The 15,015-nt window shown below is 40.3% G+C and overlaps 1 protein-coding gene across 1 annotated transcript; it reads left to right on the top strand.

The window, feature by feature from the left end:
- The first annotated feature begins 7,560 nt into the window (after positions 1-7,560).
- LOC123046487 (late embryogenesis abundant protein 19) lies at positions 7,561-8,929 on the top strand. The gene is made up of 2 exons (XM_044469871.1): positions 7,561-7,844; positions 7,949-8,929. The coding sequence occupies exons 1-2, from the start codon at positions 7,671-7,673 to the stop codon at positions 8,735-8,737; spliced, it is 963 nt and encodes a 320-aa protein (XP_044325806.1). The 5' UTR covers positions 7,561-7,670; the 3' UTR covers positions 8,738-8,929.
- Positions 8,930-15,015: the final 6,086 nt, after the last annotated feature.

The raw sequence follows: 15,015 nt of genomic DNA, 5'->3' as shown, positions 1-15,015 counted from the left end.
CACATTTTGCATGTGTGTGTGTGCGTGTGTGTGTTTGCCTTGGTTGTGTGCATCTTAGCTATGCAGATAGCGGGTATGTGCTCATTGTGTTTTGTATCCACTTGATGTCATTTGAAGTCAATAAAATCCAACCTTTACGAAAAAGATCATACCTAACATGTTCAACTTCTTTTATTGAGAGCACATTTTGCAGGCAACGGATTTTCAATGTGATGGACTGATGGTACTCTGAACTCTGCACCCCTGATGGGTTTATCTTCGAGTCTAGTAGTACCTCTGTGTATTCCACTATTCCTACCTAGTAAGCCGACATGCAAGATGAAAATCTTTATAGCAATGCCAGGCATCGCCTGACCCGCTCAAATTTCAGCCGATACCGAGCGAACCCTCAAATCAAGCACTGCTGACCATCTAATCTCTTCCCCTTTCTTCCCCGACACGCACCGAATCCCACGTGGTTATAGGTGAGAGCACCACCCATTTTGCCGGATCCCGCGTGTCGCTGCCCCTACTATCCATCTCTCTCGTCGCTACCATGATGTCCATCTCCATAGATGTTTACCCCCTCCCCCCTTGTAGCATGCTACTTGTGAGTTGTGTTGCGATTTTCCCTGGAGAGGAAGGGTCAAGCAATATAGTAGCTGGTAAGTATTTCCCTCAGTGAGAACTAAAGTTGCCGAACCAATAGGAGAATCACACCAAGCCTAGTGAACAACACCTACACAGAAAAGAGCAAATTCTTGCACCCAATGCGTGCAAGAGGGTTGTCATTCCTCTCGAACTCGTTACTTGCAAGGATTAAACCTGGTAGTGGTTGGTAGATAAATTACAAAACAAAATAAAAGTAAATAAATTACAGCAAGATATTTTTGGTTTTAGTAATATGATAAAAGTAGACACGGGGGCCATAGTTTTCACTAGAGGCTTCTCTCTTGAAACATAGCATACGGCAGGTGAACAAATTACTGTTGGGCAATTGATAAAAAACCACATAGTTACGATGTTATTCATGGCAATGATCAGGCATTATGTCCGTGAGAAATAGACCGAAACGATTCTTCATCTACTACTATTACTCCACCAATCGACCGCTATCCAACATGCATCTATTGTATTAAGTTCATAACAAACAGAGTAGTGCATGAAGCAAGATGACATAATGTAGACATAATAAACTCAAACAATATGAATAAACCCCGTCGTTTTACCCTTAATGGCAACAATACAAATATGTGCCCCGCTACCCCTTCCGTCACGAGGAGAGGACACCTCAAGATTGAACCCATTACAAAGTATCTCTCCCACTGAAGATAAATCAATCTAGTTGGCCAAACCAAACAGATAGATCAGAGAGAAATACAAAGCTATAACAATCGTGCATAATAAAGTACAACAAAGACTCAATTACTTTAAACGAATAATCTGATCATAAACCCACAATTCATCGAATCCTAACAAACACATCGCAAAAGAAGATTACATAGGATAGAATTCCATGGAGAGCATGGATAACTTTGTAATTGAGGTCAAAGAGAGAGAAGAAGCCATCTAACTACTAGCTATGGACCGGTAGGTCTGTGGTAAACTACTCGCACATCATTGGAAGGCAACAAGTTTGATGTAGAAGCCCTCCATGACCTGTTCCCCCTCCGGCAGAGTACCGGAAAAGGCCTCCAGATGGGATCACGGAAGAACAAAAGGTTGCGGCTGCGGAAAAAGTGTTTCGGGTGGCTCTCCGTTGGTTTCAGGATTTATGGGAGTTGGAGTTAGGTCAAACGGAGCTCCATGGGTCCCACAAGCTCAGGGGGCGCGTTTGGTGAGGTTGTGGCGCTCTCGTACCTCTCATGGTCTCCTCCCGAGGCTCCTAGGGTCCCTTTTGGTCCAGAAAAACATCATAAAGTTTTATCGTGTTTGGACTTTTGGTATTGATTTCCTTAAAAACCAAAACATACAGAAAATAGGAACTGGCACTCGGAACTGAGTTAATAGGTTACTTCCCAAAAATGATATAAAATTGCATATAAAGCATCTAAAATTCATAATATAATAGCATGAAACAATAAAAAATTATAGATACGTTGGAGACGTATCATAGCACCCGTTGTCAATGGGGTATGTGCGGCCATGGTAGTTTGCTGCTACTGCTGTGTATGGTCGATGTCGTGCCATCAATAACAGGGAGCCTCGACTGGCAGTGGCTGCAGCTCTCCTCTCATGTGGTTGCGGTATCGAGTGCACCACCCCTACCGTCATTGTCATCATCGCCTCTTACCACACGGGTGCACGAGGCACGCACCGCCATCGTCTCTCCTCGGTCACCCACGTCCACCTGTGGCCAACATAGCAAAGCAACTCCTTGGTTCTAGCTTTTTCAGTTTGCCGGTTGCAGAAAAAAATCACGTGCCACTCTGTCGCTCGAAGTACTACTATCATCAATGTAGCGAAAAATTGTAGCGGTCCCGGCATCTATCAATGTTGGTTCCAACAATTCTGCTCGCCTATTGAAACCTTTTGCCCCTGTTGTGGTTTGTCGTTGATTCCAGTAAAAATCTAGCCAGTTTAAACAAAATAGCCGGCCACAATAACAATGACCGCGGCGGCCGTCCGGTTCCATCACTGCTTTGGTGTGGTTGTAGCTTCTCTCCGGTCGGTTCAAGTAAAATGACACGCCTGTTGTAGCACCGATGGCCGGCAACTAGTTGCAGCACCTGCCGTAGCTGGTCGTCGTCGATGCATGCATCCCGGGTGTGGCTGGTCCCAAGGGACGATGGCCACCGGTCGCAGATTCTATGAACGTTGTCGTTGGGTTGAAGTGCGACTGGTAATTATCACCAATGCCCATGGCCTCTGTCGAGGATGCAGGGAAAAAAGGATGGTGGCCAAGGAGGAGAGTTCGTATGGATGGGCACATCGCAGGTATGGCGACTGTGGCGTGGCTGGGCTAGGTCAGTGGTTGGGGGGTGAATGCAAGAGAGAGAAAGAGAGAAAGAAATTGAGACGAGGAAGACAAAGAAGGAAGAGATAAGGTGGGGGGAGACCGTGTGTGGGCCCTAGAACTTGGGTGTCATTGTTTCTCTGCTTCCTAGGTGGCGGGACTCGCGAGCGAGCGAGCGAGAGCGACCAGTCAAGCATTCCGCCGGTCGGTAGGAAGCAATCATTTCCCAAAGCTTTAGGTAGCAAAGTGAATATAAGCGATCAGCTCCACCCAACATATAGGAAAATTCATCCATAACCAAGTATTCCGTTTATTCCTATCATTTTCTCAATTTCAGCATTTTGGGGTTTTGTATTGACATACTAGAAATACGAACTATAATATTTTAATAAATTGGAAATTTCTGCACAAAATAAAAGAAATAATTTATTGACTTAAAAAATTCAGATGCTTCAATTTTTTAAAATCTAAGACGAACAAAAGTTCATTTTTTTCAAAAATTTAAAACTACAAAATTGATAATTCAAGTTTCACAAAAAACAATATTTGGAAAATATCATTTCACTAATCTTCTAATTAACCTTTTGCTTTTGAATATTATACCAAAAAAATCATTCCTTCAGAATAAACTTCAGTGATTGTTCACATCTTAGAAACACCATGTCGTACTTTAAATAATTAAAACATGTTTTGGTGAACTATAGAAACATTCCATATATATTTCATGCAAATTTCAATTATTTCACTAATATTTTCAAATTATTTCATAAATAGCAAGCATTCACTTTAAACAAAATTTATTTATGAAAAAATGTATTGATAAACTATTTTGGATCGCATATTGGCGAAAAATATGAAAACTTCCACCAATATATGATCCAAAATAGTGGACGAATTTCAAATTATTTCATAAGTAGTAAGCCCAGCATACAACAAAAATCCCATATATGAACCACCTCGTGATCAAAAGTTTCGCCAAGTCCGTCGCTGCAGAAGGGAAGGAGCATGAACCAACAAAGAACGATATGTGTCCTTTCACCCAAGGTGTGAAAATGAGATCACAACCTCATCGTTGCCACAAAAACAGCCAGAAAACATCACTACGAACCCAAAGGGTCAACCTTCCGCCGTCTACATCTTTGTTTGCCTGCGACACCCCACCGCTAGGAGCAATAATAAGAAGACCATCGATCCCAGCCATGAACTCGCTAAGATCCGACGACTACCACCTCAGCCGACAATGACGAAGCGTGCCGCCACCACTACCTCAACACCAATTCATCACCAAAACAAAGAGAAACGCCGCTTCGAAAGAAGAATATAGGAATGTTATGCGCGGCCGCCATCGCCACCGTATGATCCCAAACTATGTGAAATCAAAACCTAACTAAAATGCCTGTGCTACTGAGCGTGTGGAACAAAGCTCCCAAGATCCCCTTTCCTTCTGCTGCCAACAGAGAAGCTAATGGGGTGAGGGCGGATCCATATCTTTTCTGTATCTACATTGATTGTTTAACCTATCTAAATTGGTTCTTGGCGACTAGGAAAAGAAGATTCCCCCTTTTCAGAGTCATACAGTAACGATGATCCTCTCGCCATGCAACATTACCATTAGAAAATATGTGTCCATTCTCTATATCTATATGTGTATCTATATCTATATCTATACCTACTAATAAAGCAAGGCGCATTTCTCCAATTTTTTCATCCGTTCACCGTCGAAAATATATTTTTTTATCCGAGGTGGTACTAAATTTTTATGCGTCTATCCGCTACAAAGAAAAAAAAGTTTGTTAGAATTCCGTAATTGGGCCGCGCGCGCTCCGGCCCAACAAAGTTAGCCCACTTATTATTGCCCATGCAGTTGGGAAGACCTTATTCATCGCATGGAGTCATAAATAGTTGAACCTTCCCACATGACGACTAAGACTAGGCCGTCTGTTTCGCCTTTTTCGTTGTTCTATTTCTACTTTTCTTTTTCTGCTTCTTTCTCTTTGTCTTTTATATTACCTTTTCCTTTTTTAATTTTATATTTTCTCTGAGATGAAAATTTTAAAAATATTCGGAATTTCAATTTGGTTCAAATATTCAAAAAATGGTCTGAATTCCAAAATTTTGTTTTGGTTTTGAAAAATAATTATAAAAATTACCGTTTCAAAATTTTATAAACATTCAAAATATGTTGTCATTTAAAAAAAATTGATTCTTCCGAAATTCTTTGAGATATTTTTCATAAAATATTTTATATCTTAAAATATTCTTGTTTCACTGAAACGTTCACAAATCCAAGATAATATTTGCGTCTAAGAAAACATTTTCTAAACTTGTTTTGAATGTTCCCCTAAAAACAAAAATTAAAAAATATTTATGTTTTTACAAAATTTTCATGTTTTCAAAATATTGTTTGTGAATTTTAGAGAAAAAATGTTCGCATTTTTGAAAATTGTTCGGGATTTACAAAATTGTTCACGTTTTCAAGAAAATTCACCAATTCATGTTTTATTGAATGTTCATAAAAATCAAAAAATAGTTCTAATATGACGCTACAGTATTTTCTTATATATTCGCGTTGGCCGTTGGTTAGCTGTGTGTGTTCGTTTATGCTGATTGACTATAAATGAAAGAAATGGGCACGTGTCAATAAAAGAGAATATGTTGTTTGACTTTAATTAAAGTAAAATTACTCCTTGCTCTGTCACCTACCATTGTGGAAACCCTTTTTCTGATGATACATCAATTATCTTTCACGTTGCTTCTCGAAAAAAATATCTCTCAAGCTGCAACGCACGGGCATATGTGCTAGCACATACATAATCATCCTCTCTATTTTGCATAGTGCACGATAACCAACCCGTATACAATGATGTACGCTAAAACTGTTGATGCGAGCTTTATGTAAACAAGTGGCTTAAGGTTGATTTCTATATTGTTTGAAATAGTGCTCATAAAGATTTTTGGAGACACCTTAAGTACACGCGCAACATCACTTATCATGTTGTTGGTTGTATGGCATCATGAAAGGTTTCAGTGAATTTGCTGATGTCATCGAGTGTGTGTATAAAAGGCGATTTTTTTCCCGTGCAACGCACAAGCATGTTTGCTAGTGTAAGATGTAATTGAGTCGCCGTCAGTTTTGCTATCTACCGACGGCTTGTATGAAAATTAGCTTACAGGGTTAGTGACAAAATCTAATTAAAGAGGATAGGGCCTCACATTAAGATTAAAGGGGGTGGGATTTGTTTTTGCGGGACAAGGGATGAGATAAAAAAGCGGAGGACACATACTCCCGCTTTCATTTCCTTGACAATTTTCCCATATGTTTAGGATTTTCGCCCAACATTAACGTGGAGTTTCACTTGGGTGCATGTGCACCCGGGTGGACAGTAAAATCAGATAATAATAATAATAATAATAATTTAAATAAATTCTTTTCTTTTCTTAAACCAACAGTGTAACTTTGAAGTTTTATCAACATGAATTTTTGTGATGAAAAAACATTTGTTGAGGTTTGAAAAAAGAATGATCCTGAAAAATGGTAATTTTTTAAAGCACTTTGAAACATTGGTTTTTTCAGTCTTGCTACATCTCAGTTAACTGAGACCTGATTAAATCTTAATTGATGCTATATTCGTAAGATCTTACATCAAGATCCATGTATTTTTCTTTCAATTTTTTTTTTCTTTTTTACATGTTATGCCACTTAACTGAGACTTGGTTAGCCATATCTTTTTTTTTAGTAGACGTCCATGGATGGATTTTATCACAAACATATTAGTACAAATGTCTTATGAAAAGGTATAGAGGTTGTAAAAGATAACTTGGATTCTGTCATTTGTTCATCATGTCAACTATTATTCTACTGTAACAATGCCCTCAAGGTGGAATTTGAAGCTATTAAGATTGAAATGTCTATGGCTATCGAATGGTCTAACCTTCCGGTCTTCGTACAATCGGACTCAATGGTGGCCCTTTTTTCTATGACTGATGCCTCACTTGATAAATCATCCAATAGTCAATTGGCCAGGGAGATCAAGAACTGCATGTTGCAGAGGGAGTTTAAAGCAGTGAAGACCTTGAGATCACAAAATATGGTTTCACATTGTCTTGCTAATTATGCCCGAATGGCTCATAGCACCGCTTGTTGGTTGCAACGGTCACCTCTCTTCATTTATAATCTTGTATTAGAAGACTCTAAGCCTGTTACTTTAGAATAAAACTTTTTTTGAACCTGAATAAAATACATTCCACAAACGTTTATCACGTAAACTTTTTCTGAATTTATGCAATGGAACATGAGCTCGTTTTAGGATTGGGGACGCTGCCTGCCGCTTGGCAAAATCTATCTTCGCGGTAGGGCACTTGCATGAGACGTGGGCATTGCCGCGCGCACGAGCGAATAAACTTCGATCAAGGGCCACGTCCGTACCACACTTGTATGGCCATAGAGACGGTCTAGAACTTTCAGACCGTTCGCGGCACTCCGGCCTACGGGTCACGGACAGCAGCACACTCCACGGAGCCACCACGTGTCGTCACAAGCCGCAACGTGTCCCCGTACGTGTCACCTCTGCCCCTTCCTCGCCTCCACCTCGAGCTTATAACACTCCGGTCGGCCTCATCCTCTCCCTTACCGCAAGGCTCACACACACCACCGTCGTTGCCAACTGATCCAAGATTCCAAGCTTTCAAGATTTCGCCGCATTGACTGATCGAGCAGTGCTGATAGAGTACATCCATGTCCAGGTTGATGGCCGCCATGCTTCTTGGAGGCGCGCGGGTCGCCAGCGCCACGGCGCTCACCGGCAACACTGCCGTGAAGGCCATTCCTAAGCCTTGCTTCCTCGCTCCCCGGCCGCATGCCGCGAACTGGAGCCCCATCTGCTTGCAGACCGCCCCGAGATCGTCGCAGGTAAGTATACGAAGTTCAGTTTGGCTCGTCTGCCATGCCACGATTTTTCTCTGGAGGTGCATGCTGACATGCGTGCTCGCCGGCTTTGGTTCGTGCGTCGGCAGGCGTATAACAACTCGCCGGACGACCGGAGGGAGATCAAGGACAAGTACAGGGGCGCGGCGGAGCAGGCCAAGGACGCCACCGGCCATGCCAAGGAGAGCGCGAAGGACCAGGCGTCGCGCATGGCCGACGAGACCAAGGGCAGGGCCGGCGACGCCGCCGAGAAGGCCTCCCGCATGACGGACAAGGCGAAGCACGAGACCAAGGAGACGGCAAGCCAGGCCGCGGACAAGGCGGGGGAGATGAAGGATAGGGCCAAGGAGACGGCGGAGGAAGCCGCAGAGAGGGCCTCCCGCATGACGGAGAAGGCCAAGCACGAGACCAAGGAGACGGCAAGCCAGGCCGCGGACAAGGCGGGGGAAATGAAGGAGAGGGCCAAGGAGACGACGGGGCAGGCGATCGACAAGGCCAAGGAGACGGCGGGCGCGGCCAAGGAGAAGACCGCGGAGGTGGCGGAGGGCGCCATGGACAAGGCCGGCGAGGCCAAGGACAGGGCCGCGGAGGGCACCAGGAGCGCCGGGGAGAAGGTGGCGGAGATGACCAAGGAGGGCGCGAGCAAGGTGGCCGAGACAGCGCAGGCGCTCGGCGAGAAGGCGAAGCAGGCGGCGCAGGGCGCCTGGGAAGCCACAAAGGAAGCCGCGCAAGGGGTGAAGGAGAAGGTCGGTTCAGAGAGCACGGCGGAGGAGCACTCGACGTGGGACGACGTCGAGGCGGCGACCAAGGAGAGGGACAGGATCGCGCAGGAGGAGCGGAAGAGGCAGGCCAGGGAGAAGGGCGCCGGCTTGCCGTAGAAGAAGATGGCTGTCTGGCTTGACATCTGCACGCGTCTACTGGCCTCTGTTTCGAGTTGAATTTTAGTTTTCAGCCTCTTCGGTTTACATGTTGAATAATGCTTTGGTAAACAGATGCGCCGATGCCTCCCCCGAGATAAAAATATTGGAGCGATCTTGTAGAAAAAACAAGATTTCTTTTGAGCTCTGCAATGTCTCCTCTCTCTGATTGAGGATGTCTCCTACTAGTTGAATCACTAGTCGTCTTTGTCTTTGGAACTCTGCGATGCTGCCATTGATCTTCAGTTTTATCTCATCGACAAAAATTATGTATCATCTCGCAATTCGTGGGACGGGAGCCAGTTCGTAAGGTGATGTTGCTTAGCGAGCGCTCTTCCAGTTTTCTTTTCTAACAAGATGATTTCCCCACACAAAAAAAAATGATTTCCTGTTGCGGAGAGAATTTCAAGATTAATCTCAGATAAATTATGTATGAAAGAAATAATCAAAATCAGAAACTACTATTTTGTAATGTAAACAAGTTCCATATTTACATTTTTGTGTTAACAAACCCCAAACTATCAGGTGACTTTGAAAAAATAATTTTGTATGTTCCAAAAACATCTGAATATTTTTGTGAATGTTCACAAACCCCTAAAAAATCAGACCCAAATTCGAAATGCACATTGAGAAATAAAAAATAATGACAAATCTAATATTAATAGTGACAAAAAGACAAAAAATTGACACCTCACATCTGGATTCATTGTTCTACTTTCTCAATGTGCATTTCATATTTCAAGCTGAAACTTTTAGGGGTTGTAGACACATTTCTTAAAAAACTCTCAATTTTTTGTAACATTTAAATTTGTTTTTTCGAAATGGTACCATGGGGGCGTTTAAGGTGTGGTTTCACTATTCTCCCATTTGGTTTGCTAGTTTGCATGGGTTGAATAATACTATTAGTAAATGTTTACAGTGAGGTGGAAGTGTTTGACATAATTAGAGGTAGTGAGGGTCCACTATTTAAGTATATATAGGATTTCAGTGGAGTTTTTTAAATTCTACTTTCTAGGTTTTCGTTTTCCTATAAAAACAACAGCTTATTGTTTTTGAAAGTGCACAAACATTCTTGAAGTTACACAGACATTTTCAAACCTATTTATACTTTGAAAACAAATGTTAGTAATTTTTTTATATTATAGTCACAAAAAGTATGCTCCATGATTTTTAATTTCTTTTCATGAGTTTTCTTCCATAATATAAAAATATATGGTTTAAAAGAAATGTTCAGAAATTCCAAAATATGCTCACAATTTCTAAAAACAATCACGATCTGAAAATGTTAAATAATTTTAGAAGCATTCACAAAACTGAAGAAAAAATTGTATTTAGGAAGCGATCGCAAAAATTTAATAATTTCAGTGCAAAACTGTTTGAGCAACTTATTCCTTGAGTAAATGGAAAAAGGAAAAGTGAGACAAAAACAAATAGAAATCCCCCGCAGAAAAAAACAAATACGAATCAAATGCTAAACCAGAAGAAAATCAAAACCCGACAGTAACCACACAAAAAATGGAGAAATAAAATAAAAAGAAAAGACACGAGAACTGAGAAAAGTAACGAACTGGAATTGATTTCTCGTACCTTTCTTTTCGGAGAGCATAATTATACAGGAGAAGATAATAATAAAACATGGTGTACACTCTACCAAAACATGTATGAGAAGTGAATTCCAGTTTGTTACTTTTTTCTTTTCACCCGCAAAACAAAAGGCAATGTACTGGAAGTCACTTATCGTACCTTTTTTATCCGCAGGGTGTACATCAGGTTTCACTGTTATTTTCATCTGTATTTCTGAAGGAGAGTTTATGCTCTAGGCTGGCGGTTTTGGCTCTGGGTATATGCTGTTGGATGAACAATACATATAAAATAAAGAAAAACAATTAAAAAAATCTGTTTTAGTGTGTAGATGATCTTGTTAATGTAACAAGTGTGCTTGACAATTTTCGTGCTAAGCAGTGGTTTGTCGGTGAATAAAATAAAATTAAGTGTAACATCTGGCGTTTGACTTCTTGTTTCTTTTTTTTTACAGGTCAAAATGCTAAAAATTTGCAGGCCGTTTTTGAGTGTGACAATGAACCTATATATTTTTTGACATTTGCAAAAAAAATAAAAAATTGGCGCACAGGAGGTATGCTCGCTCCCAATAGTTGAATTGAAATATGTTCCTTTTATCTAAATTAACTAGTGAAGTGGCCCGCATATTTGCGCGGCTAGGTTGTGAGTTGCTATTGTTAATCATTCTCATTTCTTCACCCTCATACATGGATTCAATTCAATATCCAAATTTTACTCTAGTTTATATCATATCATTAATGTCAAAGGGACATCTAGTTTGTTAAAAAAATCATCTTCAGATACTAAATCATTTAGTTCCATACTAATGTATTATATCGCCTTCTACATTTGAGGCTCTCATGTGTGTTTATCTTTTTTCTAAGCCACCATGATTATGTAGCCTACATGGTGGATTATCCGGATTGTAAATCTACAATAAGTGAAGATTTATTTCTTCCAAGAGTTTCATGTTGTGCTTCATATGAATTATACATTAATTCATTTCAATTGTTATACTCTTAGTTCATTTCAAAATTTAATTCATAATTTCTCCAATCTTAAATACATGAGTCGGTTAGTACCATCAAATTTGCTTTTGCCGGAAAGAAACTTTCATTAATCAAATTGAACGATTACATTTAGGCTTGACTATGCTCGCTATCTCTTCACGGATGTTCTGAAGCCATTAGCACCATCTATTTAACCCCCATCTTTTGAGAGAGCATCGACATAACTATTAAATACATCGAATCAGATAAAATAGGAGGTTATTGAGCTTGACAAAGGTTAAAAGCTCATGACTACTTGTGATTGATCATAAGAGATAAGATTCATCCGGTTCAACATGATTTTTTTTACATGTAAAAAGTGACTTGTTTTTACATATACACACACATATGTACATTTGTCTCATGAATCCTTTATCTTGGGTGTCCATGCAAGTTTCTATTTTCCTTTCCTTTTTTTACTTTCCTATTTTCAAGCATGTGTTGCCTATCTAGCATATCCATCTAGCTTTAGCTATGTCTTGATGCCTCGTTTAAGTTGTTTCTTCTATTTGGATTTGTACCCATATAAACAGGTTGCTCCGATTTTCTTGTATGCTTTTGATTATATGAAATTAAGAGTGAGTATTCTTGTATTAATGCCAAAAATTAGCAAAACTCCTTTAGTGCGTATTGTGTGGATCCCATTACATAAATTACTAAACTTAGTTATGTTCATATAGAGGAAACAAAGGAGAGAATTATAATCTTGAAAAGATCTGTCCAGTGGTCTATTTTTTCCAACAATGCAAAAAATCGACCAATGAAGAACATACTTGCAGTTAACATAAAGATTGGATGCCCAGAAAATACATACTTGCTAACATGGTGGCAGGCAATGGGATTCTATATGACTGTATGTAGAATATTCAATCTTAGTATTTTTCTAATTGATAACCGTAGGTAAAGTTCTCAGAGAAGGGCTTAGTTGATTCTTATTGTGTAGTTCTTTCACCAAAGCTATAAATATGTAACTATTGGTCTCGGTAGATTTTTTTATATGTGAGTAAGAAATTTGACTCACCTCTATTAGCCTGACAGCTAATGCTGTAACGATTAAAAAAAGTGCATCTCGGTGCTTAGATGGTATGATGCTTCGATGATTTGCTCAACAATCGTACATGGCCATGGGTAAAACCTTACACATACAGATTCCTAAATCAGTTATGTATATTCTCAAGTCTTCTTCCTATGAAAATAGGACCAACAATCACATGTCAGCTTCAGGAAAAATATGTGCTAATTAACATGCACGTACACCAATTACTTCCAAACGCAAAATAGAAAAGGTTATCGTAGTTTTTTTTATCCAGGCGTATAGTTGCTTGGAGGATATCTATTTCTCCACAAATTATTGCCATGCCCGTGTGCTGATGCACACAGCTAACATTTTAAAATAAAGTGAAAAATAATTATATTGATATTTTAATGACAAATACAAATTTGAATATACATAAAACCTAGTACTTTCTTCCAAATTATTCTAAGAAGATTTTATTGTACGTACCTTCCCAAGGTTTCTCTAAAAATGAAGAAAATGCCATAGCGACTACTATCGGCATCTTGACCACTCAATATAGCCATCCCCAGTAAATGTACAATACGTGGTCGCTACAGTAATATAATATAGTAAGTATAAATAATACCCCTGTGTTAGTGTGCAAATTTATATATAGGAGAACCATAATGGAGACGGACATGCCATGCAAATGCCTGCTTAATCTCATCCCGTTCGTCGCCCCTTTCTCATCACGCCTTGCTCCATTCCTCCATCCAAAGATTGGGCGCCCAAATCCCTCAAATTTCCACTCTTACACATTCACAAAGCACAGCCTGAAATGCGCCCAAAAGTAGCAGCACACCGCCGCCGCAGCAAGCCAGATCTAGCTGGGTCTGATAATCCAGCTAAATTCTAGCACATGCATGAATGTTTATGTGTATAGTACCTATGTGCGGCCAATTACTTTGAGAAATAACAGGCAAACATGAAGTTAATCATATCTAGAAAGTTGGAAAATGCAAAAAATACATATAACACAAAAATATGAAGGCTTTCATACATGCTTTCTTCCATAAAAATGCTAAAAACTATTGGTTAGCACCTAACAGCAGCAACAGTAAAAAAAGTGTTTCTTTTAAGCTACATGTGCTCGCATAAGAAGAAATACACAAAATTTTAATAGACACCACAAAAATAGTGAAGGTCATTCTTGCTTGCAAAAAGACCCAAATAACAATAGTCATTCTTCCTTTATATCAGAGTACTCTTCCTAAACAATTAGGGCAGTCATTGCCCTAATATCTGATTTGCTTGAGTCATGTACAAGTCATGAACAGATTGCATCAAAAAATGATGGATTATGCATGAGCTAATAAGGTTCTCCTCATAGCTTAGCATCCACATATAATATGGGAAAATCCTTGAATGCTTTGGTATCCATGTTCTCAAAAGCTAACTAATTATAATATGGAGTATACCTGACATACATTAGCTTATAATCCCTCAGCACTCCTATTGAGAGGAAACATGATGGGATGAACTTACTATTTATTTCAGAACTCAACTTGCAGAAGAAGGCGCATAAAATAAATAGCTGAAAGAAATGCTCTTAGCTCTATCCAATATCAATAAAGAGCATGCATGAACTGCTTGTGACTAAATCACACAAATATGGCACCTTCATCCAATTGAGAGAATAAAATTAGTTACCTCTATATACCTGGCTGTACGTACGAACGCGTCGAGGGAGGCGAAGCCTGTGCTGCGGCGTTGGCATGACATCGTTCAGTCCTTATATGCCACAAAAGACAATTATTATTTAGCAATAACACTAAGCAAAGGTAGCATCCAAACCAAATTACAGTATTGCAAAAATATTATAAATAGTTCAATTTACAACATATACATGTCATCACACAGCCGGTAGAAATCTATCCATATGCACAAAAGAAAAACTTTACGACCGTAGGCAACACAAAGTAATCTACCTGTACTTTGAATCTTCCCTGCACTTTACATGTTTGGCCAGCGAGAGGACGTTGCTCCCCGGGATGCTTTTATACATGTTCTTTGAATCTTCAATAAACTTTGCAAGTTTGACGAACCCAAGCCTTATGATTGTAGCAAGACACAGAGGACACGGCTCCCTAGGAGGTTTCTCAGATTCAATTTAAATGGAGAAAAAGCTTTCGTCGTGAACGGAACACAGCAACCATATACATCTATCCTTGAAGAATTAATTAGGCTAATCTTTTAAAACAAATAGATCTATCAACGCACCTAATTAATCACACCCAGCTGTATGCGTGTGTGTGTGCGCGCGCGCTTCTGTTGATCTCCGCCGAAGAGCTTGATTGCGCTGGCTTCTAGACTCGACCTGCTTACCCCGCCGCCACAGCGAGTTAGCGGCCACATCGTTGTGATCTTGTCCGGCTACGGCAACCTCACCGTCGGTGCACCGGACACCCGCAAGATCACCTGAAGCATCAGAAGATCACGGGCTTGGCTTATTGCTTTGGAAGCTGGAAGCCCACCTATGCACTATGCACGCACGGTCGATCCAGGGACTCGTTAGTCGTTACCTTGTCCAGCTCATATGGTAGGATTTTACTTTTCCTATTTCCCACGGCTCA

Source organism: Triticum aestivum, chromosome 2B (genome assembly GCF_018294505.1).
Source record: "Triticum aestivum cultivar Chinese Spring chromosome 2B, IWGSC CS RefSeq v2.1, whole genome shotgun sequence".
Classification (NCBI taxonomy): Eukaryota; Viridiplantae; Streptophyta; class Magnoliopsida; order Poales; family Poaceae; genus Triticum; species Triticum aestivum.
This window is presented reverse-complemented; position numbering and strand designations above follow the sequence as displayed.

What these genes read in the sequence shown, in the direction of transcription:
- LOC123046487 (XM_044469871.1), top strand. Translation starts at nt 7,671, where the DNA reads ATGTCCAGGTTGATGGCCGCCATGCTTCTTGGAGGCGCGCGGGTCGCC. An exon ending in CCGCCCCGAGATCGTCGCAG is followed by an intron (nt 7,845 to 7,948) that starts GTAAGTATACGA and finishes GTGCGTCGGCAG; the next exon opens with GCGTATAACAACTCGCCGGA.